The 24,529-nt window shown below is 44.8% G+C and overlaps 1 protein-coding gene across 1 annotated transcript; it reads left to right on the forward strand.

Annotated features, from left to right (window-relative positions):
* Nucleotides 1-6,565: 6,565 nt before the first annotated feature.
* DIO1 (iodothyronine deiodinase 1) lies at nucleotides 6,566-20,715 on the forward strand. The gene is made up of 4 exons (XM_036836906.1): nucleotides 6,566-6,940; nucleotides 14,532-14,675; nucleotides 17,650-17,849; nucleotides 19,647-20,715. The coding sequence occupies exons 1-4, from the start codon at nucleotides 6,604-6,606 to the stop codon at nucleotides 19,713-19,715; spliced, it is 750 nt and encodes a 249-aa protein (XP_036692801.1). The 5' UTR covers nucleotides 6,566-6,603; the 3' UTR covers nucleotides 19,716-20,715.
* The last annotated feature ends 3,814 nt before the right edge of the window (nucleotides 20,716-24,529 follow it).

The following is a 24,529-nucleotide window of genomic DNA, read 5'->3' on the forward strand; positions in this document are numbered from 1 at the left end:
TAATAACTTTACATAACAACTCTTTCCAAAAAAAAAGGTAAGGGAATAGAAAAAGATACACTATGCTAACACTAATCAAAAGAGAGCTGGAATGACTATATTACTTTCAGACAGAGCAAACTTCAGAGTAAGGAAAATTATCAGGGATAAAGACATTTTATAATGATAAAGGGGTCAATTCTCCAAGAAGGCATAAGCTTTAATGTGTATGTGCCTAACAATAGAGCATCAAAATACATGAGGCAAAAACTGATAGAACTGAAAGGAGAAATAGACAAATCCACTCTTATAGTTGGAGACTTTAATACCCCTCTGTCAGAAATGGATGGATCTAGCAGGCAGAAAATCAGAAAGGGCATAGGAGAATTCAACAGCACCATTGGTCAACTGGATGTAATTAACATCTATAGACCACTTCACCCAACAACAGTGGAATACACATTCTTCTCGAGCTTACATGGAACATTCACCAAGATAGACAACATTTGAAGCCATAAAACATACCTTAACAAAACAAACAAAAAACAGAAATCATACAATGTATGCTGTCAGACCACAGTGGAATCAAACTAGAAATCAATAACAGAAAAATACTTGGAAAACTCCAGAATACTTGTAGATTAAACAAAACACTTCTAAATAACACAGGGCCAAATAAGAAACCTCAAGAGAAATTAAGAGATATTTTGAACTAAATGAAAATGAAAATACAACTTAACAACATTTGTGAGATGCAGCAGAAGTAGTACCTACAAGGAAATTAATAGCATTGAAAGCATATATTAGGAAAGAAAGGCCCAGGTTCAATCCCTGGTCGGAGAACTGAGATCCCACGAACAGTGCAGTGTGGCCAAAAAAAAAAAAAAAAAGAGAGAGAAATCTAAAATCAATAATCTAAGCTTCCACCTTAGCGATTTGGAAAAAGAAGAGAAAATTAAATTCAAAGTAGTCAGAAGAAAATAAATTAAAATTAGAGCAGAAATCAATGAAACTGGAAACAGGAAATCAATAGGGAAGATCCATGAACCAAAAGCTGGTTCTTTGAAAAGATCAATAAAATTGATAAACCAGGCTAAGTAAGAAAAAAAGAAAGAAGATGCAAGTTTCTAGTATCAGAAATGAAAGAAGGGACATCACTACCGATCCCATGGATATTAAAAGGATAATAAAGGGATACTAATAATTCTATACCCACATATGTGATAACATAGTAAAATGGACCAATTCTTTGAAAGACACAATCTGTGTAAACTGACACCAGAAGAAATAAACAATCTGAATAGGCCTATATCTTATTAAAGAATTTGAATAAATTAATAACCTTCCAAAACAGAAAAAGTACAGGCTCAGATAGGTTCACTGGTGAATTCTACCAAACAATTAAGGAAGAAATTATACCAATTTTCTACAATCTCATCCAGAAATTAGAAGGAGAGGGAATACTTCCTAACTCATTCTATGAAGCCAGCATTACCCTAATACCAAAACCAGACAAAGACATTACAAGAAAAGAAAATTAGAGGCCAATATCTTTCATGAATATAGATGCAAACATCCTCAACAAAATATTAGCAAATTTAATCCAACAATGATAAAAAAATTATACATCATGACCAAGTGAGATTTATTCCAGATATATAAAGCTGGTTCAACATTAAAAAATCAATTAATGTAATCTATTACATAAAAAGCCTAAAGAATAAGAATCACATGATCATATCAATACATGCAGAAAAAGCATTTGACAAAATTCAACACCCCTTAATTATAAAAATTCTCAGCAAACTAGGAATAAAGGGGGAACTTCCTCAACTTGATAAAGAACGTCTACAAAAAACCTACAGCTAACATCATACTTAATGATGTTACAACTAGAAGCTCTCCTGCTAAGATCAGGAATAAGGCAAGAATATACCCTGATGATTTGCAAACTGGCCCCCTTACATGGAAGGCAGGGAGAGACCAAAGAAAGAGGCAGATCACTCCAGATTGGTAGGTGGCAGGATGGCATTTTAAAAAAGCAAGGGGACTTACAAGGCTTGTCTTGGGCAGCCACAAGACAAGTAGATCTCTGAACACACCCACCATTATCTTAAAAGTTTATACAGAGGACTTAACTGGGTTCAGTCATATATACCATCCAGATGGTCTCAACATCACATTACTATCTCAGGCTGCATACTTGGGTAGCTTCTAGCATGGGGAAGGCAAGCAGAACACACATTCCAAAGACAGGGGAGGAGGTGAGGAGCTTCTGATTGCCCAAGTCCCGCTTACAGGTTAACCAGTGGTCATGTCCTCTCAGTAATCTCTTCCAATATCCCCTCTCACCACTCTCTCAACATCATACTGGAAGTCCTAGCTAATGCAATAAAAGAAAAGGAAATAAGTGTATACAGATCAGGAAGAAATAAATAAAGCTGTCTTTGCTCATAGATTACACAATTGTTTATGTAGAAAATCTGAATGGGGCTTCCCTGGTGGCGCAGTGGTTGAGAATCTGCCTGCCAATGCAGGGGACACGGGTTCGAGCCCTGGTCCGGGAAGATCCCACATGCCGTGAAGCAACTAACCCCGTGCGCCACAACTACTGAGCCTGTGCTCTAGAGCTGGCGAGCCACAACTACTGAGCCCGCATCCTGCAACTACTGAAGCCCGCATGCCTAGAACCTGTGCTCTGCAACAAGAGGAACCACCACAACGAAAAGCCCGTGCACCACAATGAAGAGTAGCCCCAGCTCGCTGCAATTAGAGAAAGCCCGTGCACAGCAAGGAAGACCCAACACAGCCAAAAATAAATAAATAAAATAAATAAATTTTAAAAAAGAAAATCTGAATGAATTGACCAAAAAACTACTGGAACTAATAAGTCATTATAGCAAGTTTGCATGATACAAGGCTAATGCACAAAAGTCAATTGCTTTCCTATATACCAGCAATGAACAACTGGAATCTGAAATTAAAAATCATAATACCATTTACATTAGCACCCTCCACAATGAAATACTTAGGTATAAATCTAACAAAATATGTAGAAGATCTATACAAGGACACCTATAAAACTCTGATAAAAGAAATCAAGGAAGAGCTAAATAAATGGAGAGATATTCCATGTTCATGAATAGGAAGACTCAATATTGTCAAGGTGCCAGTTCTTCCTAACTTAATCTATAGAGTCAACACGATACCGAACGAAATCCGAGCAAGTTATTTTGTGGATATTGACAAACTGATTTCAAAGTTTATACAGAGAGGCAAAAGACCCAGAATAGCTAGCACAATATTGAAGGAGAAGAACAAAGCTGAAAGACTGACACTACTTAACTTCAAGACTTAATTTAAAGATATAGTAATCAAGAGAGTATGATATTGGCAAAAGAATAGACAAATAGGTCAATGGAAAGACGAGAGAGTCCAGAAACAGACCCACACAATATAGCCATGTAATCTTTGACAAAGGAACAAAGGCAATACAAAGGAGAAAAGAAAGTCTCTTTGACAAATGGTCTGGAACAACCAGACAGCCACATGCAAGAAAAATGAATCTAGGCACAGACCTTACACCTTTCACAAATATTAACTTGAAATGGATCTTAGACCTAAATATAAAACACAAAACCATAAAACTTGCAGATAACACAGGAGAAAAACTAGATGACCTTGAGTTTGGTGATGACTTTTAGATACAACACCAAAGTCACAATTCATGAAAAAAGAATTAAGTTGGACTTCATTAAAATTAAAAACATCTGCTCTGAAAAGGACACTGTCAAGAGGCTGAGAAGACAAGCTACAGACTGGGAGAAAATGTTTGCAAAAGACATAGCTGATAAAGGACTGTTATCTAAAGTAAACGAAGAACTCTTAAAACTCAATGATTAAAAAAAGAACAATCTGATTTAAAAATGAGCAGAAGATTGGAACAGACACTTCACCAAAGAAGATATACAGATGGCAAATAAATATATAAAAAGATGCTTAACATCATATGCCATTAGGGAATTGAAAATTAAAACAAGTGAGATACCATTACGTACCTCTTAGAATGGCCAAATTTCAGAACACAGACACCATCAAATGCTGGTGAGGATGTGGAACAACAGGAACTCTCATTCATTGATGGTGGGAATATAGAATGGTGCATCCACTTTAGAAGACAGTTTGGCAATTTCTTACAAAACTAACCATACTCTTACCATATGATCCAGCAATTGTGTTCCTTTGTATTTACCCACATGAGTTGAAAACTTAGGTCCACGAAAAAACCTCACACAGATATTTATGGCAGCTGTCTTAGTCCATTCAGGCTGCTATAACAGAATACCATATATAGACTGGGTAGATTATAAACAACAGAAATTTATTTCTCACAGCTTTGGAGGCTGGGAAGTCCAAAATCAAGGGATCAGTAGATTTGGTATCTAGTGAGTGTCCACTTCCTGGTTCCTAGACAGCCACCTTCTTGTTGCATCCTCACATGGTGAAGGGGCAAGGGAGTTCCCTGGGGTCTCTCTTATAAGGGCACTAATCCCATTCACTAGGGCTCTACTGTAATTACCTAATCACCTCACAAAGACTCCACCTCCAAATACCATCTTTAGGGATTAGGTTTCAACACATGAATTTTGGGGAGATACAAACATTCAGGCTATAGCAGCAGCTTTATTCATAATTGCCCAAATTTGGAAACAACCAAGATGTCCTTTATTAGGTGAATAGATGAACTGTGGTACATCCAGACAATGGAATATTCTTCAATAATGAAAAGAAATGAGCTATCAAGTCATGAAAAGACATGGAGGTTTCTTAAATGCATATTACTAAGGGTAAGAAACCAATCTGAAAAGGCTACATACTGTATGATTCCAACAATATGATATTCTGGAAAAGGTAAAACTTTGGAAACACTGAAAAGATGAATGGTTGCCAGGGGAGAGGGAGGGATGAACAGGTGGAGCATAGAGGATTTTAGGGCAGCAAAACTATTCTTTATGATACCATAATGGTGGATACATATATATCACATATTTGTCAAAACCCATAGATTGTACACCACCGAGAGTGAACTCTAATGTAAGCTATGGACTTTGGGTGATAATGATGTGTTAACATAGGTTCATCAGTTGTAGCAGATGTACTACTCTGGTGGGATATGGATAGTGCGGGAGGCTGTGCATGTGTGGAGGCAGGAGGTATATGGGAACTCACTGTACTTTCTGTTTAATTTGCTGTGAATCTAAAACTGCTCAAAAAATAGCCTATTTAAAAACAAACAACAACAAGAAAAAACAAGTAACACCAGGGATATAAGATTGCTTTGTACCTGGCAAAATGCTACATACACATGAGGGTTATTATGGCTTGAAGAGGCAGGTGCCTGCACTTTGTGGGCACAGCATGTGGCATTTGCATTGAGATGCTCAGAAAGAGAACATCTTTTGGAGCCGGTTTTTCTTTCTCCAAATAATGTTTGTGTGCTAGAGGCCAAGGTTGACACTTTTTAGAGGTGACAGACACTTTCCTGTCATTCTTCCTTCTGCCCTAACACACAGGTATGTAAATGTCTCAGGAGGGGTAAACTTAAGCTTTGTGAATTAACTCCTTAGAAATTATTAATGGCAGAACTGGCCTGAGGCCACTTCCCCTCTCTGGGCCTCAGTTTCCCTGCTTAAAACAGAAAGTGGTTTTCGATGTTTTCTAAGACACTTTCCCTCTCTGAGCTTCTGTGATTCTTCTCTTAGTTTCTCTAATGAGCCAGGCTCTCTCTGGCTTGTAGTTCTTTGGACGTGTGGCTCCTTCCACCAGGACCACTGACCCCACTTGCCTGGTTTACTGCTTGCTCTTCTGTCTTTCTGGTTTCAGCATAGACATCACTTCCTTGGGGAATTCCTCTTGGCCTCTCTAAACAGAATAAGCTGCCCCTTCTCCATGCTCCCATAGCCCCCACTCAACCTCCCTCTCTGTACTTAATACACTAAATGATAATTTTCTGTTTACTTGACCCTTCCCCGCTCTACACTGCACCCTGCCGAGAGCAGAGTGCTGTACTTATTACTCTACCCCCAGTGCTAAGTGGAGGCGCAGTTCCAGATTTCCCAGTTCTGTCTACCTGGAGAGCTTCCAGACCCAGATCCTCTGGGAAGGGCTATGCCTCCAGAAACACTCAACCACCAGCTAGAAGCTGTGAGTGGGAAAAGCATCCTTCAGTGGGAAAGAACAATTTACGTTATTAAAAGACTACTTAACATTAGAACTTACAGCAGAGCCTTTCTAAAGAAACACAGAGTCCCTCTAAGTGTGACCTTTTAAAGCTTTTGTTTTTAAAATTTATCAGAGGGAGAATTTAAGATCTGAAGTTTCCCAGTCCAAGTATCTCCCAAAGGCTAAGGCAAAGAATCAGAAATGATCATCAGAACAGACCTTTAGCACCTGGCTTGGAATTTTCCATTCCACTGACAGGAAGGCAAACACCTTCTGTCCTGGCACCTTCTTCATGTCCGGGTTGGCTGCTGCTACCCTGCACCTTTGTTCAGCTCCACCCCTTGTGGCCCGGCGGTTTCCGCTCTGCCCACCGGCCTCAGAGCCAGCTCTGGCTCTGCCATAATGGGGCTGCCCCTGCCAGGGCTGTGGCTGAAGAGGCTTTGGGTGCTCTTTCAGGTGGGCCTGCACGTGGCCATGGGCAAAGTGCTTCTGACACTGTTTCCTGGGAGAGTCAAGCAGAACATCCTGGCCATGAGTGAGAAGACTGGCATGGCCAAGAATCCCCACTTCTCCTATGAAAACTGGATCCCCACTTTCTTCAGTGCCCAGTATTTCTGGTTCATCCTGAAGGTCCGTTGGCAGCGACTGGAGGACATGACGGAGCAAGGGGGTCTAGCCCCAAACTGCCCCGTGGTCCGCCTGTCAGGACAGAGGTGCAACATCTGGGACTTCATGCAAGGTCAGGAGGCTGGTCCACGCTTGAGAGGTGCTTGGATGGGGGTGCTTGATGGGGGTGGGCAGGGGGGTTGGAGAGCCTGAATGCTACTAATCCAGCTGCTCCTTTTTTGGCTTCTTGTCCTCTCCCCACTTCCTGAAACTAGCACCTTTCCTGGGTTCTGTTCTTCTAAGTGGCATCATCCCCTTCCCAGGTAATCAAACTGCAAACCAGCCACACTGGCTGTCAGCTCCTTCAGCACCTCTCTTACTGCATAGTCACTCTGCCTAGGATGCTCTTCACTGCCACCCCACCCCACCCCCCAACCCCCCACCTGGTCCACTCCTGTTCATCCTTCAGACTCTTGCTCAGTGACACTTCCTGCGACAAGCCAACCCCCGGTCCCCTGGACTAGGTTACTCCCTCTTCTATGCTTAACATCCTAAACTTTTCTTTATCACACCCATTGTGGTTTGTAATTATGTGTGGGTATTTGATAAATGTCTGTCCCCTTCACTAGCCTGCAAGCCCTGTGCAGGTGGAGATCATGCCTCTAACTCACTATTGGATCCCCCTGGCTGCTGCTGGCTCATGGTAGTTGCTCAGTAAATACTTGTTGAAGATCTCTCTCTCTCTCTCTCTCTCTTCCAGGCAAACCAGCTCTATTTGGGTTCTTAAAGGCCTCTCTGGTCAGTTTTCTCTTTTTGTCCTTCCTCCTCCCCGTCTTGCCCTCTCTTCCCACCGAACTTGTGGATGGCTGCCAGATTCCCCTTCCACAAGCACATCCCTGGATGACTGGTACCCCAGCTCACCAACCTTCCACAGCCCCCATCTGCACTTGGGATGAAACCCAGGCTCAGCCTTGTGCTGAAGGTCCTCCCTGATCTGACTCCAGTTTTTCTTCCCAACTTCACCTGCAGGCTTCCCCTCAGGCCCACTGCCTCCAGATGAACTGCTGGTTCTTGTACATCCCTTGTGCTTTCCCTTCTCTTTGCCTTTGCTGATGTTGTTGGCCCTTCCCCTCTGTCACCAACACTCCTCATCGTCAGGGTCCTGCTCTCGTGCGTCCCCCTGTGAAGCCAGCTCAGATCCCTACACTGAGGCCCGCTCTCCCTCCCTTCTGAGCTCATGGATCTCTGCTTGCACCTCTCCTGGACATTGATCCTTCCTACCCAGCACCTGGCTACCGAAGCTCAAGTGTCATCCTTCTGCCCAATGGGGAGGCTTGGGACAGGGCTGTGTCTGATTCATCTCTGAATTCCCAGGGTATAGACACAGCAGAGTAGAGAAGGTCCCTGAGGCAGCTGGCTAATCTAGTGATTTTCAAAGTGTGCTTTTTGGAACCCAAATCCCACACATGTGCTTTACTACATAGAGTTCCCTGGTCAAAATAGTTTGGGAAACACTGCATACTATACTCTCCTCCTGGAAGTTCATCGTGCTAATCTAGTGATTTTCAAAGCATGCTTTTTGGAACCCAAATCCCACACATGTGCTTTACTACATAGAGTTCCCTGGTCAAAATAGTTTGGGAAACACTGCATACTATACTCTCCTCCTGGAAGTTCATCGTGCACATGAACATATAAAGGGCTCTAAGACACCCTGAAGCTTAAAAACAAACAAAACTTGAAAAAACTTTAACACAGCACTGACTAATTTTCCTAACATACACATACAACTCCCCACTCTCCACCAGAGGAAAATCTTATCATCATCATATTCGTTCCAAAGAACGACCTCTGGGAAATGCTGACCTGATCCAATGCTCTCATTTTAAAACGGAAATGGAGGAAACTGAGAGCAAAGGTTACAGGGACAGTGAGAGACCAAGTCAGACCCAGAATCAGGGCTTCTTCACCCTGTTTTTTCAATACACCTCAACAGACATTTGTGAGTGCTCCCTACGAGCCAGACCCTTAGCCAAATGCCAGACACTCAGAGCTAGGAAAGAGCTTGCTGTTTTGCTTGAGGAATGTATGGTTCCACGGAACAGACAGATGTAATAAACAAATCCGTACAGTTCCATGAGGCGGGCAGACAAAGGTATGAACTTTGCCTACAGGGCTTGGAAGATTTCCTGGAGGAGGTAGCTTTGAAGTTAGGCCTTGAAGAATGAGTAAGATTTTTATAGCTTGAAAAGAATGTTTCAATCAGACGGAAGGGGAAGAGTTTTTTGCTCATGACTTTAAACCATTGTGCTGAAATGACCTCTAGTTATTCAATAAACATTCACTAAGTGACCACTGATAATAAGAGCAATGAGAATAATAGCTAATCTTTACTGTGCGTCTACCTCGTGCCAAGCACTGTGATAGAACCAGGCCAATTTGCTGACTTTTGATGGTCTAGTGATCAGTTCCATGAAAGCCAACTTGCCTCACAGCCAATTCACAGCATTCACTTGCTTATTTTAACAGTTTACTTTCCAGTGAGCCAGTGTACGTTTTAAAGACTGTTCTATTTGTCTCTGCTCCCTGCTGCTACACCTGAAACTGAAGATGGAGAGAGAAGGAGTCTGAGAGACAAAAGAAAACTCTATTTATAAAATAGGGTTGGCTTTCAGCACATTGGCCCAGAGTCCCCTGAAATAATAGATACTGACGACACAGAAATCAACACAACTGGAAGATCTCATAACTCACAGTGGGAGATGATGGAGTGGGAGAGGGAACCCAGCAGTTCTGGGAGGAGTCGGGTGGGGTAGGAAGGTGGTCAGGGGAAGTTTTCCTGGAGACGAGGATGGTGAGCTGATGGTCTAGGGACCGAAGCCTTGAGGTGGGTGAGGAAGAGGAGAGTGGTGACCAGAGCAGCGCAGAGGGGAGGAGCAGCAGAGGTCTGATATGTGGAGGGGCTTCAGTCAAGTTTGGCAGAAGTGGGGTGTGGGAGGTATGAAGGGGTGAAGAATGAGGCTGGAGACATCATCAGGGATCAGAGCTTGTGGGGCCTCATGCGTCTTAGCAAAGAGGGTATCCTTTATCCTGTTTTGGTGAGTTCTAGAAGGATTTTCAAGCAGGAAGTTAACATGATCAGTTCTGCTTATTAGAAAGACATTCTGTAAGTGTTTTGGAAACCCACCAGTTCACTAAAAAGCTCTGTTGTATGCTTTAGGTATAAATATGAACTCATTTTAGAGCCATAGACTGGAAAGTCTGGAAAACTCTTCACAGATAATCTAAAGCAACCTTTACATTTTTCAGATGCAAAGGCCCAGGAAGGTAAAGGACTTGCTCAGAGTCACACAGAGAGTTCCTGTAGAGTGAGAACCAGGCTTGAGCCTTATGACTCTCAGCTAGTGTACATTCTGTTGTTGGATAAAACAACAGAGGCTCAGAGAAATTCCCAGCCACCTCTTATCCTCTGCATGTACATGCACACACAAGACATACACACACTCTCAGACACACATGCACTGCAAAACATTGATTAACTGGCATGTTGGGGTAGAAGGCAAGTCCGAATGATTTCTTTTCTTGGAACCTAGCAGTTAATCTGAAACAGGATTTATTTCAGCCCCCATTTAAAATCTTCTAAAATCTCTCCAAGTATACTTATGAGGGGTCAACTATAAACTGGCTTTCTCTGCTGAGAGAGCCTGGCGTGGAGAGTTGATTTACTGGTTTGGGGGTCAACCAGTAAGTTAACCAATGGTGGGTTCGAGTCTAGTGCTACCACAGAGCTGTTTTCCCACTTATACAAGCAAGCTGGACTTGACAGTCCTTGCCTGATGTTCTTGAACTGGTGTCCTCTGCACTGTGGCCTGTGGACATGGGCAGGGTGCCAGCCCCCGGTACAGACACCCACTTGCACCCATCCTTCCTCTCTCTGCTACCAGGAAAGCAGGGAACTAAGTTTAAACTTTGCCCTCAGTACTGGTCACTGCACCCAGACACACTATAAATAATTAAACAAATGGCTCTGTTTCTTCCAGTGTCCGAACCAGTGGATGTTGAAATTTTTTTTCCAATTAAGAACAAAATTCCAGACAGCTCATATTTTGCACAGGTCCTGACCTTAAATCTCCTCTGTTCTTATCTGAAGGGTGACTCCCTGGGGTCACTGGAGGCCAGTGGCCGGCCACTTGGCCATGACTGGCCTCTGAGCCTCTCCTGCTGTGACCTGGGCAAACCCTTCACATGGGTGAGGATGCAACCAACTGAGGCCCTCTCAATGCCTCCTAGGGCCTCCTATGAGGAAATCTGTGAGACAAGGACAAGGAGAACTTTGTTTCTCCAGAGAAACTGGCCTGCTTCCTCCTCAGGTACCGAAAAATGAGGAATATATAAGCAATCATGTTTCTCCTTTTCCTTGGCCACCTGGAAACTCAGAGTCAAATGTTAGCTCAGTTATACTGAATGCATGAGATCTGTTCTGTGCCTCCCAGAGGGCCATGGTTTTTAAAAATTTTTATTTGATATTTTATTATCATATGTATAAATAAATAATTTTATTTATTATATGTATAAGCTGCTTCAAATCCTTTGCAGAACGAGGTGAGGGAATAACTAACCCAATAAACCACAAGTAAGTTAAGATGCCCTCTACTCCCCATCCATCAACAAGTCCTGTCAGTTCTACCTTTTCCCCTTCCCCACTGCACACAAACTAGCCCAGACTCCCATTATTTCTCATGTGGATTCCACCACCTCCCCCTAACTGCCTCCATTCTCAGCCTCAGTCCTTTTGCCATTGAGCAACCAGAGTGATCTTCAAGTGTAAGCTGATCATTTTTCATCTCACAGCCTACTGTAGCAGTCAGAGTTCTGCCTTGCAAGCAACAGAAACTCACTCTGATTTTCTTAGTCATACACATTTACACACGTACAAAGTGTATTAGAAAGATGTTGCAGGCTCCCCAGAATCAACCACAGCTGGAGCACTGGGCCTGGACCATCTTTTAGCATCAACAGTTGGGCCTGGAAGCTGCTGTCACTGTGGTTGCCATGGGAATTCGTCACCACTATAGGACTCCGCCATCCCTGATGGGGCACTACCACTGGGCCGTGATGAATTCTACCATCTCAATAACTCCAGAATCAAAGAGCTATGTGAGAGAGTCCAATCAGCCTGGGTCACTGCCTGTGCCCTGGCTGCTGGGAACGAGAATGGACCTGGCCCCCCTGCCTTCTACAGAGCAAGGCTGGGCACACTCCCCCATCAATAGTACACAAAATAGGGAATTCCAAGGAGGAAGGAGGGCTAGTGACTGAGCAGCCAAAATTGCAACAAATATCCACCATCCTTGCTTTATCTCCATGATGTCCCCTTGTACCTGGAAGAAAATCCAGATTCTATACAAGGCATAGGAGAGCCTGCCTGCTTTGGCCCATACCTACCTCTCCAGTCATGTCTCTCATTGCCCCTGGCCTGGTTCCAGTCACAGTGGCCTTGCAGGTCCTTGAACACACCAAGCTCTGTCCCTCTTTGGGCCTTTGGACATGGAGCCCCTTTGCCTGGAATGCTCTTCTCCTCCCTTTGCCCATATGTAGCTGGCTCTTTCCTGTTTCTCCGGATAAATGGCATCTCCTCAGAGGCCTCCCCCGACCCACCTGTCTCAAGGAGGTCACTCCTTTATAGTCCCTTTTGTGACACTTATCACAACTTGAAATTACGTCATTTATGCATGTGCTTGCTTCCTGCCTGTCTCCGCATTAAACAGAACTCCAGCTGCATGCAGGCAGAGACCTGCTGCTCTGGCCCTCTGCTGAGTCCCCAGTGTGTGGCGGAGAACCTTGCACATTATGAGCGCTGAATAAATGCTTGTAATGGAATGAGAGTGTGCTTGATGTTGGGGATATGAGGAAGAATGAGGAACAGGCCCCACCCTCAGGTGCAGTGAGTAGCCTGCGGGATACAGACACAAACCGTGTCACAGTGCGGGACCTGCCATGCTCTATCTAATAGGTGTATGGTAAGGGCTCAGCAATGTCAGCTCTGGGCATAAGCAGCCACAGGGTGCTAGCAGCTCCCTAGAGTTACCCCCAATCTAGGCTGGGGGAGTTACAGAAGACTCCCACCAGGGCTGACTTCATGGGCACGGGACCAGTGAATCATACAGGGTGCCATGTTCAGAAGGGCCCTGAGCTTGGGCTGAATGCTCTGCAGTAGCTGTCTTGAAATTCTTAATAGCTTTATCTTTAATTTGCATTTTGTAAGAGAAGACTTTTCCGCAATGGAACACGCCCTGGAGACTTGGAGCCTTGGCTCACACAGGCTCCTGCTTCCCACAGCCTCCCTGCCCCCAACATGTTCTCTAAGGCCCACTCCTCCACTCCCAGTGCCCCAGCCTATCCAGCCTCATTCCTGCTCCCACCCAGTGACTGCTACCACCTTCTGGCCCCAGAGAGGGCCTGGACCAAGGTATGGGAAAGGTTAGGGTCAGGTGTGGGCATCCCACCGCATCTCATACTAGGGCGTGGAGGTGGTCATCCCCAGCCTGGGCTGACAGCGCCATGAAGCAACTTGGCAAGTGACTGGGGGTGACATGGTGGGAGAAGCTTTTTGCCCCCACTCCCCTCATCAAGGTACCTAGCATGTCCCTGCATGGAGGTTGCAATAGTCTGTGGGTTGGGGTGATGGCAGGTAGGAAGATGATATGTCTGGCTCAGTTTCTGTGCTCCTGGCTGGGGCATGGTGTATTGGTCTGATGGCTGGAGGGAAAGGAAAGCTGGTAGCCAGCAGCCACAAGCACACATACACATGTGCACAGAGTTTGGGGGCTCCTGGGTGACTGCGAGAGTCTGCATTCGCCCTATGAATATCCCTGTGTCCAGGGGAGCATGACATTAAACAGCAACTAAAAAGCAGCATGCCAGGGCAAGAGAGATACTGCACAAGAAAACTTTATATTTTAATGTATTTAATGGCACTTTCTCCCACTTTTTGAACAAGGGACTCTGCATTTTCATTTTGCCCTGGCCCAGCCAATTATGCGGCCAGTCCCCACGCTTCACTCCCCTTTGTGGAGTCTCCTCCACTGCTCCCCACTTCACAGGGAGGAGATGAGAGCTAAGAACATAAGAGCTTACATTTATTGAGCACCTACTATGGGCAGGCACCATTTTAAGCCCTTTTCTGTTTTAACTTATTTAATCCTTAGAACAAGCCTATAAGGTAAGTATTGGTATTATGTCCATTTGTGGGTGAGGAAACTGAGGTGTTTTGAACGGAAAGAGCACCAAATTGAGAATCTAGAAGCCACAATGTTAATTTTAACTTCATCATTGACCTGCTGTGTGACATGGAGCCAGCCTATAAACCAGGGGAAAAATATCACCCACTTTGTAGTACACTAATTACATCAATGAGAGAATAGATGTGTGCCTGCCTTATAAACTGCATGAAAGGGACTCTCCTCGTCATTATTTTAATTACCACCCAGTGAGTGCAGGTGGTCTGCTGAGACCACCTGATAGAATCCCCTCATTTTGGAGAGGAGTAAACTGGCTCCAGCCTCTGCTAAATCATGCGCTCTAGGCTTCCATCCCGCACTGTGCCCTGGCTCCATCTTAGAGGGGAAATAAAGGTAATAGAATGAAAGCAGGAGTGACGATGGTGCCTGCAAAAGAAATGCTGTGTGTTGATTATTGGTTGATCATGGTTCTGTTTGTTTCAGGCAACAGGCCATTGGTGCTGAATTTTGGAAGTTGCACCTGACCTTCATTTATTTTCAAGTTTGACCAATTCAAGAGACTTATTGAAGATTTTAGTTCCATAGCAGATTTTCTCATCATTTACATTGAAGAAGCACATGCATCAGGTAAAAAAGAGATTTCCTGCCTCTACCTCTTCCCTCTCTCTCTCCCCCCTTTGCTCAAGGTTGGGGGTAGGGAGTAGAGGAGGAGAGAGAGAAAGAGCCGCTATTTGTTGAGGACCTACCATCTCCCAGTCCCTGCTAGGTTTACCCACCACTCGCTAACTCCACAGTCTGTGCTCTCAACTAGGCACACAGAGCAGAAAACCTGGAGTGACAGGTCTAGCTGGGAGAGCATCTAACATTCTGAATGGATAAATAGGGAAATCAAGGGAGAGGAGCTAATATGAGGACAATCACAAGGAATTTAGACCTGAAATGTCACAAGTGAAATGGCGGCTCTATAGCAATCTGTGAAATCCATTCCAAGACTCTCCAAGCTCAAAGGGACTTTGTGGTTCATCTCGGACAGTGGTTCCCAAGCATTAGTGAGCACCAGAAGCACCTGGAGGGCTTGTTAAAGCAGACTTCTGGACCCCACCCCAGAGTTTGAGTTAGATCTGGGGTGGGGCCTGGGAATTTCCATTTCTAACCAGCTCCAGGTGACACTGAAGCTGCGGATTGGGGACCACACTTTGAGAGCCACTGCTCTGGGCCAGCTTCTACCTGGGGCTGGGATCCTTTCTTCAGCCCCTAATAGGTGATGACTCATCTTCATTACCTCATGGGAAATCTTGTTCCTTTGCTGCACAGCTCTGTTTGTGAGAAAGTCTTTCCTTACAATGGGCAGACATGTCCCTTCCTGAAACTTCTACAGCTTGGTCTAAGCCCCTTGAACTTTATAAGATGGTCAGACATATCCCTGTCTCCCTGATCTTCATGGGGACTGAACACATGAGTTTGGCCCAAGTCTCAAACCCAGAGATTGGAGAAGGCTCATGTGGCTGAGTGGAACGAGTCATTTACTCACCATCTCCCCACAAGATGAGAGGCTGTTTTGATCATCTGTCACCCAGCACCTGGCACAGTACATGTCACAGAGTCAGTGCTCAGTAAAAGTTGGGTGAATAAGTGAGCATTTAGGCCAGTATTAGCCTTGCTGGCTTATCCATGTGCTGTAAGTATAGAGATTGCTATCGATTAGTTTTCAGCAAAGCTGGTCCAGCAGCCCTTTCCCCAGTGTGGTTCTTAGATCCCTCATGTCTGATCCATCTGGGTTGCTTGTTGAAAATGCATATTTCAGGGCCCCACCCTAGGCCCACTGCATCTTAATTCATATGCACCCAGAGGTTGGAGAACTGCTTTCAACCTAACACTGTGTTCATTTAGCTGGCCATTTCTATCCTCATTTAAGGCTTTGGGGCAACTTAAAATATTAGCATAGGGTAACAGGTACATGGAGGTTCATTAAACTGTTCTCTCTACTTTTATGTATATATGAACATTTCCAAAATAAAATTCAAAACAAACAGCATAGGTATCAGGAGAGCAAAGGCAAGCACAATGTGCCTCTTTGTTAAATACCCTTTGGGAGAGCAGCCGCCACCAATTAAAGAAAGAGAACTTGGGCACCTACAGGTGTCTGTGGTCTCCACGGTTGAGAAGAGGCGATGCCTTGATGTTCTCATAGCTGATGGCCAAAGCGCTGCCAAAGCTGATTTACCTGTGGGGTCAGCGCTGCTCAGTCTTTAGAGCGCACTTAAGTCACCTGGTGATCTTATAAAGATGCAGATTCTGGCTCAGTGGGGCTGCGGAGGGGCCTGAGACTTGGCATTTTTACTCAGCTCCCCAGGTGGTGCTGAGGCTGCTAGCCCAGGGACCACACTTGGAGTAATAAGGTGGTAGAGGATCCCGCGTCGATCTCTAAAAGTACACATTGCAAACTGCAACGAAAGGGGTTGGATCGTCCCAGAAATTGTTTCTGGTCCTGATACCTGTCTCCTCCCCCATTTCTCCTGGAATCAGACTGAGCAGGTTTAACCCTTTCCTGGACTCAGGGCTGTCCACCTCAAGCCACTGAGAAATTTCTCCTGAGAGCTGGGTTTCCTAGGGGAAGGGTACTGAGCAGAGAGGACTCTGAAGCACGGAGCAGGTGGAGCCAGTTCTGCTGATGGACTTCAGCAACTTATATTACCCTGGGAGGCAACTATTAGTATAAATGCAAGCCACGTGGCTTCTGAAAGAACCTTCTACCCAAGTAGAAGGGCAAGGCCAGTAGCAGTTTATGGTTATTTTTTCAACCTGGGGGCCCATTAGCTAATGAGTACCATCTCTCTTTAAGTAGGCAGATGGGCACCTCGGCAAACGAGGCCAATTGAAAATCCCCTTCCATTTAAAGTGAAGCAGCTTAAATGGGTTTGGTTTGGGGGTGGGGGGGGGCATCTCCAGAGCAAAGTAGTAGAATACCTGCAGTATAGAATGAAAACTGCAAAAAAAAAAAAAGAATGAAAACTGGCTTCTTTCCCACCTGTCTGCTATTTGGGGGCAGTCAGGCAAAATAAACCAATATCTTTCAAGTATCTACTATGAACCAGGCAGAGTACTGGGAATTCTATAATGTTCTCTCATGTAAGCCTCACAGCCATCTGCAATGTAGGTTCTGTTAATCCCATTTAACAGATGGGAAAACTGAGAATTTAAAGAGATTTAAACAGCTCGCCCAATATCACACAGCTGGGTGTGTCAGGGAAGGCTTCCTGGAGGAGATGGTGTTACAGCAGTGGTTCTCAACTGAGGGTAATATTTGTCCTGCAGGGGACATTTGGCAATGTCTGAGACATTTTTGGTTGTCACCAATTGAAGGCAGGGGGACGCTACTGACATCTAGTGAGTAGAGACCAGAGATGATGCTCAATGCCTTACAACACACAGGACAGCCCCCTTATCAAAGAATTATCTAGCCCAAGTTGTCAATAGTGCCAAAGTTGAGAAGTCCTCCATCTGCAACCCTCAGTTAAAAGTGTGTGTGGCGGGGGTGTATTTGGCCGGCAGGAAGTGGGTGCCATGCCTGTGGGGCTGCTGTCCGGCCTTTCTCTTACAGATGGCTGGGCTTTTAAGAACAACGTGGACATCAAGAATCACCAGCATCTCCAGGACCGCCTGCGGGCAGCCCGCCTGCTGCTGGACAGGAGCCCCCAGTGCCCCGTGGTGGTGGACACAATGAAGAACCAGAGCAGCCAGCTCTACGCAGCGCTGCCTGAGAGGCTGTACGTGCTCAAGGACGGCAGGATCCTGTACAAGGTGGTGACGTGGGGCAGGGCGCCAGGGAGGGCGAGGACAAAGACAGGGCTTTGTATCCATGCTCAGAGAAGGAAACTGCCTTGCCCAAGGCCACACTGCACAGGTTCTGATTTCAATTCCAAATCCTCTGGGATGGGATAGGAGTGGCAGGGTTTGAAGCTGCTAATCCCTGAGACAGGCCTGAACATGGAAGGGGGTGTAGAGGCCAGAAGAGAACCAACTCTGCAGTTAGGAGCTGGAAACCCTGAAGCAGGAATTCGAGACAGGCATTACGTCCAGGCTTCTTTTCTGGTGATCGTGTCACCACCCTTCAATGCTTCCAGCCTGGCGAGGGTGAGGGGAGTTAGCACAGCCTCCAACCCTGTGGGCACTGGTAGCCTCCCCTGAGAGGATGGAAATTAAGTTTTATAGCTGCTGAAGGGATTCAAGCCTTGGCAAGCACATGAAGCCCAGCCATGTGGATGCTCCTCTGCCCTTTGTAACAGAAGTGCCCCCGATTCTCCATTCATACCCTTCGCTAACGTGCCGCAGTGCAACTGTTTTCACTCACCATGTTCACGTGGTCAGGCAGGCCCTACTCACACAGGTGAAACAAGCAACAACCTGCAGATGAATCCTCAGGGTGCTAAGGGTCACAGCACGAGGATTCAGGTCCTTCCTTTCCTCTCTCCTGCGACATGGTAGTAAAGTGGCACGATTGAGGCAAGCTGGGTACCGCGTCCCTACCCTGGAAAGTGCTGGAAACACAAACACAAATTTAAAATGGCCCACATCTTACCTCAAGGTGCTCACAGTTGAGGTGATAAGGAAGACACAAATAGAATGTTAACGTGGCCCGAGTGCTGTGAGACTCCAGAGCAGGCATCAGCAAAGCCTTTCTGTAAAAGGTCAGATAGTAAATATTTTCAACTTTGTGGGCCAAATAATCCCGTCGAAATGATTCAGTTCTGCTGTTATAGCACAAAATCAGCACAGACAATATGTAAATGAAAGGGTGTGAGACATCAGGACAGATTTGGCTCTCAGACTATAAATTTTCTGAACGTCGGGGAAAGGTAGGCCTTTCAGAGGAGATGAAAACTGAAGCCAGCCACGTAAACATGGTGAGTGAAAACCATTGCAAATATAGGGGAGAGGGTGGGGAGAGGCACTGAGACACGTTAGGGAAGGGTGTGAATGGAGAATCGGGGGCACTTCTGTTACAAAGGGTTCATTCTGGACCAAGGAGTTTGGCCTACATCTTAGGGCAAAAGAGAGCCACTGAAGAATTTTGAGCAGGGGAGAGGCACAGTCAGATCCGTACTTTAGAAAGGTGATGGCCTATTGGGTGAAGAATGGATGGAGGGAACAGGGGCTGAGGACTGGGGGTGGGGGGAGGTGTGGCAGCTGCCCAAACAGAAGATGGAGAGGGCTGAACTGGGGCTGTGGGACTGGAGAGGCAGAGGTGGTTTGATGTAGAGTGGGCAGAACTTGATGTGAGAGGTGGAGAAGAAGATAAGGCTGGTCTGAAGGTCTGACTGTGGAAGAGAAGCTTATTTGTATAGACCCCTTTCTCCTTTTAAAACTATTCACTTTACCTGCTCTGGTTTTCCTCCTGCTTCTCTGTCCAGTCTTCCCATTAAGTGTTGGTGCCACTCCACATGGGTGATCTCAACCACCTCATGGGTGCCTGCCTTGACTACACCATCCTGATGACTCCCACATGTATATCACCAGCCCAGATTTCTCAATTAAGCTCCAGACCTACATATTCCTGCAAGGTGGAAATCTGGAAATGCTGACTCATTTCTCTTGCAGGGTAAACCTGGCCCTTGGAACTACCATCCAGAAGAAGTTCGTGCTGTTCTGGAAAAGCTCCACAGTTAATCTGGACAGATCCCCCAGTTCTAGGTGCTCGGCAAGAGGGCTCCTCAAGGCTTGGCTTGCCCCCCATCCCAGCTGACATTTACCTCTTGACCTGTGTCCCCAGCTGAATCACTAGCCCAGATTTTTCTTATCCAAGCAAACAACTGTTACAATGAGAAAATGAAGCTGCAAGTGAGCTGAGTGTTAAAGAAGGTACAACTCCACACTGCCCCCACCGTGGAGACCTTGTTCATTGCACAACGTCTCGGCGTGAGAGCAGGCGCACTCCCTGGGCTTCCTTCTGAACATCCAGCCACTCCACTATGGCATTCCTTAAATGAAGTAACTTCATTTTACCAAATTTGCCATTTATGGAATTGATAATTTAAGAACTAAGTTGGTTTTTAGAACTAAGCATGGGGATAACTCCAGGTGTTTAGAGAGAGATGAGGAATTTAAAGAGAAAGGAGTAGGAATGGGAGCAGACAGTACAAATGGTAACCCTTCCCTTGCCAAAAGATTTAAACCAGAAAGTGGTGGGGGTGATGAGAGGTGAGTTTCCCTGGTAATATGTCTTCAATTCTACTGTAAAAGAGGAGGGTACTCACTTTACCATCTTTGAATATATTTCATAGAAGTCTGGCTCTCCATACCCGGGAATCTTCTACTATCTTCACTTACCAAGAACCACTTGCGGGGAGGACTGGCTTCCTAAAAACATTATAACCTTGACCAAACTAGACCATAGGCACTACAGAGCTGTCATTCAGTTATGCAGAAGCTCATATCTGAAATTCTGCTTCTCTGATTTCTTCACAAGTCTCCTAATGGTCATTTGTGTTAGATTACATCAGACTAGTGGATAACCACCGATATTGATCTGTTTTAACTCTGCCTCTTTTCATATTTGTTTATGACGGCCACAGCCTAAAGTACACACAGCTGTGACTTGATTTGAAAGACAATGTTTTAAGATGCAGCAAGCTAATACAGAATGATTAAAAAATATCAGGCTATTTTAGATGGCTTCAGTGTGATCTTTACACTGTCTTTTCTAATGTGTGTCAGCTTGTTCTAGCTTTTATTATAGACCAATGTAATCTGATCAGCAAAAATAACATATGTTGGAAGGCCCTCCTTTGGAGGGAAGGACACTCAGTCTCTCTGTGTTACCTGTCTAACATGGTTTTGTCTTGTGAACTCCTTGCCAGACAATGTCCGTATTGGAGTCAAATTACGTTCACAACATGACATAATAGAATGGACTTGGGAAGCATTTTTTCTAATATGAAAATACATTCTCCTTGGCTCTGCCTTAGTTGATACATGTTATTATTAATGTCATTATTTTACTTTTTAAAAAATAGTTGTTAATCATCTATCAGGCACAGGCACTTTCAGATATGTAGTCTTATTTAATCTCTATATATCGCAAAGAGGAGATTATTAGCCCCATTTTACAGATGAGGAAACCAAGGCTCAGAGTTAAGTAACTTGTGGAAGGTCTCAGAACCAGTAAGTAACAAGCTGAGATTCAAACCCCATCTCTAACTTCAAACCAGAGTCCTAGCTGTGCTCCCTGCTGGCTGTGTGACTTTGGTTAAGCTGCTTTTGTATCTTGAACTATTACAAAACAGGGTATGAATAGGGCCTACCCCACGGAGGATCCCTGAGTAAAGCACTCAGAACTGTGCCTGACTTGGAGAAAATGCCATCGAAGTGTTGGCTCTTATGGTTACCATCATTATTGTTCCACAACTGCCTCCTTGGGCCCCCTTCAATTCACATCTATAAGTGCATAGAAATATCCCAGTTTTAAACAAATAATAGTAGCTGGAACTGAGGAGTTTTCAGAAAGCTAAAATAGATCCCAAACATTCCAATTCAATTCTCTTCAATGTAATGCTTCAGACATTAATTGAGCACTGATTCTTTTCTGGGTGCTGAGTGATGATGCAAAGATGACAAAGTCCAGCTTTGGTCCTCCAGCAGCTTAACCTCCTAGGGCAGGGGGGATGGGGGTGGACATACACTGCAATAACCATAATTCAGGGTAGACTATGAAGGGTTAGAGTGAAGACTGAAGCTCAGAGAGCACAGAGGAGAGAGCAACCCCTCTGAGCTGGGTGCGTCTAGGAAAGCTTTGTGGGGGTGGGAGCCTCTGGGCTTGGACTTCAAGGATCCCTAGGACTTCTATAATCTGGGATGGGAGCCTGAAGAGTATGGGAGGGAGAAGAGCATTCAAGTGGGCTAAACAACATGGGCAAATGTGGGAAAAAAACCTGCCCAGGAGACTGCAAGAGGTTTGAATCCAGTTCTAATTCATGATCAAGAAAGGGCTTTCCTATTTGAAGGTGACCTCTCTGGGTCTGGATAACAAGAATGATCTTGTTATCCAGAGGAAGTAAAAGAAGCTTGTTAATATGTCTTGTCCCACTCTGAGTACAGTTTGCATTCAGAACTTCAACTGATTTGAAGAATCTTCTTCAAAATACCATGCCGGTATGCTTTCAGCAGGAGGGTTTACCTTTAGTTCACTTATTCTCTAAGGGTGATGACCTTTGTGGTACCTGGCTTTATGTGGGATTCTGAGCCTACACCCCATTCTAGCTGATGCAAGACACTGCCTTATGTGCCTGGCAGGAGGCCCAGGAAACTCAGGCTCTGACTCTCAGAAATTGGCAGATGCCCTCGGAGTGGCCCAGTGACTTTAATGCTTGTTCAACTCCCCAGAGTGAGGCTCTCAATTGGTTCCTGGCCATAGAAAACTTTATTTCTGCTAAGTTCAGCCATTAACTTCAAAAGGTGTATTAAAATATTTTATCCAGCATTGTTAGATGTTCCATTCCAGGATATCCAATTGACCATATAGATTACATCATTGAAAGTCTCAAGTATGCAGTTTTTTGAAGAAGGGCACACGGATCCTGTATTCCCTGAAGTCTTACATGCTTCTAACGACCAGCTGTTGTCCTTAAGCCTGAAGGATATCTGGCTGGGTTTCAGATTCTTATGTTTCAGTCTCTTTACCTCAGAGATTTGTGGACATTGTTCCACTGTTGTCTAGCTGTTATGAGAGGAAAAGTCTGAGGCCAGCCTAATTTATTTCCCCTGGCACTTACTTGCTTTTATTCTGCCTGGAAACTTGTCAGATTCTTTCTTCATATTTGAAGTTCAGTAACTTCACCAAGACGTAGTCTAGTGTTGATTGTTCTATGACAAAATTTACTGCTGTGGTCTGAATGTTTGTGTCCCCTCAGAATTCATATGCTAAATCTTGAAGCCCAGTGTGATAGTGTCAGGAGGTGGGGCCTTCAGGAGGTGATTAGATCATGAGGGTGGAGTCTTCATGAATGGGATTAGAGCTGGCTTGCCCTCTTCCACCATCTGAGGATACAAGAAGTCTGCAATCCTGTAGAAGGGCCCTCACCTGACCTTGCTGACACCCCGATCTCAGATTTCCAGCTGCCAGAACTGTAGGAAAGGTTTCTGTCATCTATAGGCAGTCTATGTTATTTTTGTTATAGTAGACCGAAAGGACTAAGGTAAATACAATATCCTCTTTTGATCTTAAGATTTTTTTTTTTTAAATTTCAAGGACATTTTTTGTTGCCTTGAACATCTTCTCTGTTGCCTTTTGTCCTATTATCTTACTCACAGACTATAATTATGGGTATGTTGTATCCTTTTTTCTTCCATAACTATTATCTTCTCCATAACTTTTAAAATCTTTGTTCTTTTCGATTCCATGTTGTGATTTTTCTCAAAATTTTCCTCTGACCCCGATTCTTCTTAAATTGGGTTTGTTATTGTTCCAGATACGGCTTGTTTGTTCTCACTCTTTCCTACTCTTCCACAGTCTCCTCTGGGTTTCAGGAGGTAGAAGCTTGAACACTGCATTCTGGTTAGGTTCTGCCAGTGGGAAGCACTGGTAGAGATTAAAGGTGGGCAGAAGGCAGAAGTCATTTTTTCCACCTCTGGCTGTAGGGATTGCAGGAGACTGTGCATGTTAGCTGCTTTGGGATCACCAGCCATGGTGGTGGAGTGGCTTCTGTTCAGAGCCAGTAATGGTGCTTCCACTGATCAACAGTGAGTGTGGCCCATGGGCTCCAGCTCTGGGTTACATTCCCATCTTCTGTTTGTTTTCCCAGCCTTTTCAACACTTTGTAACAAATTGCCTGAATTATTTCCTTCCCAGCTTTAACTATATATCTAGATTGATTTCAGTTTTCCTAACTCAATGCTGACTGCTACAATTATCATCATCATCCCTTTGCTTCTTATGTGGCTCTCACCTCTGAAACAGTTTATTTTTCTCTTGCATTTCTTTTCTCAGCTCTGCCAGCTCAATTTTCATCTTCTGTGTCTTCTTTTTCTTTAAATCTTCGCATCTCTTCTTTGAGCTGTCTTTTTTTTTTTTTTAATTAATTTATTTATTTGGCTGTGTTGGGTCTTAGTTGCGGCATGGGGGATCTTTCGTTGTGGCTCACGGGCTGTTTGCTGCAGCGTGCAGGCTTCTCTCTAGTTGTGGCGTGTGGGCTCTAGAGAATGCAGGCTCAGTAGTTGTGGCACGTAGGCTCTCTAGTTGTGGCAAATGGGCTCCAGAGCGGGCGGGTTCAGTAGTTGCAGCACGTGGGCTTAGTTGCCCTGCAGCACGTGGGATCTTAGTTCCCCGACCAGGGATTGAACTCTCATCCCCTGCACTGGAAGGTGGATTCTTAACACTGGACCACCAGGGACGTCCCTCTTTTTGACATTTTGAGAGATAACTATTGGGTCTCCATTCTTGATGTGTTCTTTGTGTAATTTCTGTTGCAACAAGGGTCCTGTAACTG

Source organism: Balaenoptera musculus, chromosome 1 (assembly GCF_009873245.2).
Source record: "Balaenoptera musculus isolate JJ_BM4_2016_0621 chromosome 1, mBalMus1.pri.v3, whole genome shotgun sequence".
Lineage (NCBI taxonomy): Eukaryota > Metazoa > Chordata > Mammalia > Artiodactyla > Balaenopteridae > Balaenoptera > Balaenoptera musculus.